At 35.0% G+C, this 5,376-nt stretch overlaps 1 protein-coding gene across 1 annotated transcript; it reads right to left on the bottom strand.

Annotated features, from left to right (window-relative positions):
* Window positions 1-154: 154 nt before the first annotated feature.
* LOC117114120 (multiple epidermal growth factor-like domains protein 6) lies at window positions 155-4,895 on the bottom strand. Its single transcript, XM_033257668.1, has 5 exons — window positions 4,753-4,895; window positions 3,640-3,768; window positions 2,130-2,282; window positions 545-850; window positions 155-246 (listed from the first exon to the last, which is right to left on the bottom strand). Exons 1-5 carry the CDS (start codon window positions 4,823-4,825, stop codon window positions 155-157), a joined length of 753 nt encoding a protein of 250 aa, XP_033113559.1. The 5' UTR covers window positions 4,826-4,895.
* Window positions 4,896-5,376: the final 481 nt, after the last annotated feature.

The following is a 5,376-nucleotide window of genomic DNA, read 5'->3' as shown; positions in this document are numbered from 1 at the left end:
ATATATATATACATGGATACATAAATATATCGATATACATTGTTTTTCAACATTGTAAAACCTTCCGTGTATTAAAAAAAATCATTCCATTTAAATAAGTAATATAGGCTTATATTTTAAAATTTTGCTCGAAATAATAGGAATTTAGTATCTGTTACAATTTACAGCTTACCTCCCACTGAATTTCTATATAATTTCTAGACACAGATTTAATTGTTGGCGGTGACGGCGATAGTGGCTCTGAATCTTTCATGAAATGGAAAAGAAGAAAATCCTTATACCCATGATTTACATATTCAACAAAGCTATTGATCGAATATTACCTTCACAGTGTAAAAATAATTTATGAATTTAAATTTGACTCATGTTCTATTGTACAACACATGTATGAAATTGGTATGAGCGTCATATAAACTAGCCAAACCCAATAAATTTTAGGACATTATTATTGTCCAAATATTTATATATTATATTTAACATAATTCTAGCCTCTTTAGTAGACATTTCGACTTACTATTAACATCAAATTAATCTGTATGCCTACCTAAACAAGTGGTTTGAATTATTCCTTGTGGACTTGCCGGTCCAGCTGTATTAACACCTTCAATGGATCGTGAAAGAATACTGTAATATGTTACAGTTTCATGAAGATTCAGTTCAGTAATATTGATGATGTCAGGTGTGCTGGAATATATTGACGTGAATTCACTGCTACCTGCTTTTTTGTACCAAAGGGTCCAGGATGTTATTGTTCCTGTACCGTAGTGTCTACCTAGTGTCCAGGTAACATCAACCGATATAGCACTTGTATATGCAGTAGCGATGGGCGGCGTATTTAAGTATGGTAAAGCTATAATTATTAATAATATCTCAACGTTAATTCTTTACAAAAATGTATTATTACCATTGGATTTAAATCCAATGGTAATAATACATTATTTGTAAGTCGCTAAAACCACAAGCAACCAGAAGAATAGAAGAAATGAATTCATTCTGGATTCAATAGAATATTGCTAAAATGTTTCTTTTGGGTAATTCAGTTCTAAATTTTTTGTAATTGAATTTTTATTTTTACTTACAAACTTGGCAAAAAGCAACGTCAAAAGTAAAGCGATGACAGCTCGGACCTTCCAATTACGTTTCGGCCGATAGCGCCACCTACTTTTTGCTTGGGTTTACCGAAGTAAATTTAAGAAGTAGAGAGCTTAAGCATGAGGAAGTAAGGCGTAAATTTCGTCATCACACCAAAGGTCAAACCAGTGGAGGATTTGTTGTGGCATGTGAAAAGGCAGCCAGGTTATTCCCGATCGAAGAGAAGGATGTCCTAAAGGGGAAAGCTACCATCTATAAATAAATCAGTAAAATTTCCTCCTTGCAACATGAGTGAAAAATAATTTGTGGACTTTTCTTAACCAAAAGAAAAAAATCAGAAATAACCACAAGAGTACTCTACAAAATTGAGAATTGAACTGGAGACACCCTCGGTTATTGACTAAGATACTCCTCAATATTTGTTTGTAATTTCTTCAAAATGTACAGTGGTTGTACATGTACAACTAATCCTAATTCGCCAATTATCACAGGTTCAATTATAGGACGGAACGATGTATTTTAATATACGGGAGTGAATTTGCTTTTAGTCGTGAGAGAAATTTTTGCTGTCACAGGATTTAAACCCTTGGCTATGAGATTAAAAACATCTTTAAAGCCTGTCTCTGGTGGAAAGAAATTATATGTTTTAATGTACAACCGATTGTTCTAAGACAAAAATAGGGTGTCTAAGCATTAGGGAACAGTTAATAAGATTGATATTTTTGAATTGAGAAATTTTTGCTGTCACAGGATTTGATCCCTTGGCTATGAGATTAAAAACATCTTAAAGGCTGTCTCTGGTGGAAAGAAATGATATGTTTTAATGTACAGCTGATTGTTCTAAGACAAAAATAGGGTGTCTAAGCATTAGGGAACGATTAATAAGATTGATATTTTTGAATTTTTTTAAACTGGGGGAAGGCGTAACCACCCTCTTAATATCACAAAATATTTTCTGTATATTAAACTCATCAGACCAATCGTAATATCATAGGCCTAACTGCATTAAATTTTGTGATCACAGTAATGACACCTACCTATGCTACAGTTTGAGCCAGCCCATGATTCATTGCACCCATTTATACAGCTGCCATCATCTCTGTTACAATCGTCTCCGCTCGAACAGTGACATGGGTAGTTACAGAGTTTACCAAAGAAACCAGACGGACAGGATTTGTCTGATGATAGTACTGGAAGAAATTAAGTGGACACAGTTTCAGACGAAGTAAACGGGGTAAATGGGGTACTGTGGGGCGATAGTACCTTTCCTTGTTTGACCCAGACTGGTTTTCAAACACCCAGCACCACTATATAAAACTTTAAATATCAAGGAGAATGGATAGGAAACACAGAGAAGGATATAGCAGTAAGGAAGGCGTTAGCTTGAAGTGCTTGTCATAACTTAGATCACTATGAACCTCCAATCTGTCACGGAAGATCAAAGTTAAAATTTTACTTGCTACTGTTGTTTGACTGAAGTACATCCAGTGGTTGCAATAACACTTGACTGTCACAGGAGACTTGTTCGCTGTGACGCACGCAGTGATCAGCAAGTTGCACTAATCTAACAAACGAGCAGCTGTATCAAAATCTTCCACTCGTATCTGAATTAAAGACGACTGCAACTTGCTGATTACTGCGTGTGCCACAGCGAACAAGTTTGCCTGCAGCCTAGTATTATTGCAACCACTGGATAGACATAAGAAGAGAATTAGGAAGAAAACCACCTTCATAGAAACTCTTAGGCAAGGAGGAGGGATGGTGAATACGGGTGAGTTTCGCAATTTTATGTTGGATAGATACATCATCAGTGCAACCTGGTGGTCGGCAAAGGTACGGTGAGTTAAAGTAAGTTTAGGTAGACTTAATCATAAACGCGTGCAGGAGGTAATTAGGGCGGATTTAGAGGGGAACCGGGTCGGCTGCTGCCCCCGCCCCCCACCTTTTTTTTTTTGAAATTCGAAAAAAGGAAGAAAAAGAAAAAAAAATGTATCGCCCGAAAGGCCTCAGAGGTTATTTTCGGGCGTCTAGAACACAGATATTTCCGGGGACATGCCCCCGAACTCCCTAGGGTATTGTTATCTCAATCGGCCCGACTTTCGCCCCTTCCGGCTTCACCTTTTGGGCATTTCTCGATCCGCCCCTGGTACTATACAGAGGGCATTGCCTATATTCTAAACCCTCCAGATTATCAAATTATATTTGATAAATATATGTTACATGGCTAAATATGGTCATGATGACATCACATCATGATCATATATTGGTGATTATGATGCTTAAAAAGTACCGTTTTTTGTATTTCCATTTATCACTGTCATCGTAATACCATCATCATTATCATCGTCATCACCATCGTCGTCGTCATTATCATCTTCATCATCATAATTTTTATCATTATCATCATCATCATAATTATCATAATGATTATATGTCAGCATCATAGTCATTTTCATTTTCATCAGCATCATAATCATCAGAATCATCATAACCATTCATCATCATTTTCATAATTATCACTACTTCAATCATCATGATCGCCAATACCTTGGCATTGTGGTCCCGTGTAACCGTCCCAACACAAATCATTAATGCATCCATATTTTCGATCACAATATGTAACATTGCAGTGACACATTTGTTGACAACTGGCACCATACCATCCAGTGCGACATGCTGTGGGAGAATATGTGTTTATGGTACATGGTAGTTAAAATAAATGTATGCATAACTTGTATAATATCGAAAATAATTTTTCTATTTAACTTGAATAGGCCTTCATTATTTTGTGGAATTATAAATAATAATGAATCTTGAAAACTAATAATTCTACATAACCTCTTGTAGGACGGTGATTACAATGTGATCTACACTCGGAATTATTACCAAATAAACAGGTTCAAGTTTCCAAACCTTTAAGTCGTAGACGGGCAGAAATAGCAAGTTTTGTTATTGTAAATGCAATTACAGTATTCACTAGATTTAATTAAATCTCTCTAAATAATTCCTACACTTTTTGATATTTTTCACGTTTTGTTACTTCCAATGGAATAGTTTAGTTTAGATTAGTTGCCAGTATCACTAGAGCATCTGTGATTACCTGTCTATGAGGGAAATATTCAATTGATATCTCTAATTAATTAAGGTTAATTGTCGGCACTCTTTTTTCACTAATACGCCAGAATTATTGCTATAAAATATTCTGTATTCAACAATTTTTCCTCAAATATGGGACAAACTGCCCGGCGAAATAAGGAACAACCTTTTGTTTAATTTCACTTCATTCTGCAGATCTCCCAAGCTTCATTTTACATGTTAATTTCAATTTAACATTTACTTAATTTCTGCATTTTAGTACAAAGTTTTAAATTATTATTTCTTTTTTTTTGACAAATGATTAATATTTTTATCTTTATTGTTGGTAATTGTGATATTTTTTATTTTTTGTGGGAAACAATCGATAGCTGATTTTTTTCCCCATTTTTTTGGTTTTCCTCTCTTTTGTTGTTTCTCATTGCGTCTGTTTGTTCCTGTCTTTTGTACTTTTTTTGATAAATTAAATGAAATGAAAACCTTCCCCAGACGGCCATTATCTATTATTAAGTACCCTACATCTTTAGATAATTACGTTGTGAACAATGTATTATTGAGCAATTTTACTTTGTGAACAGTCAAGTCCTCCGTAACCAGCAATGCAGTTGCATCCAACTGGGTCTGGGGGGCAGAATACCATTTTCGTACAGCTTTCTTCAGTTTCCCAACTGCAAAGGACACTGCAAAATCGCCCAAAGTAATTTGATCCACACCCTGCATAAATTAATACACATAAATTTTGAGATGAAAGCAGACAGACTTGGTGGATTAAATAGCGTTATATTTTATTATAATGTTTATATACACTCGCAAAAAGACCGCCTTGGGTGGCCTTTTGCGAGAGCAGAAAGACAGAGCAATCCTGTAAAAATGACATGTTATATGACTTGGGCAACTGTCTTCTGTCTTGTCAAATTGAATCAATCATATCATGTAAGCGAGGAGGTAAGACGTGTCTCACAACCACTCCATAAGAACGCATGTGAAATACAGTTTTTCTTCTACAAACTGCCAGCATTATCGTCTCTGTTTATTCAAAAAGGTATACCAGATTATCTTGGTAACTTAAAATGGATATGAAACCATTTTCAAAAATCCAATGAATGAAAGTTTTGGAATCCTTGGGTAGTCAATAAACCAGTCACAAAATACTAACCTTGAACAATTTGTTGAATTTGAGAAATTAATAAA

The sequence above is a fragment of the Anneissia japonica genome, unplaced genomic scaffold (assembly GCF_011630105.1).
Source record: "Anneissia japonica isolate Jap-2015-1 unplaced genomic scaffold, ASM1163010v1 scaffold7241_len95201_cov126, whole genome shotgun sequence".
Taxonomy (NCBI): domain Eukaryota; kingdom Metazoa; phylum Echinodermata; class Crinoidea; order Comatulida; family Comatulidae; genus Anneissia; species Anneissia japonica.
The sequence above is the reverse complement of the archived record's forward strand: the minus strand, read 5'-3'. Positions and strand labels throughout refer to the sequence as shown.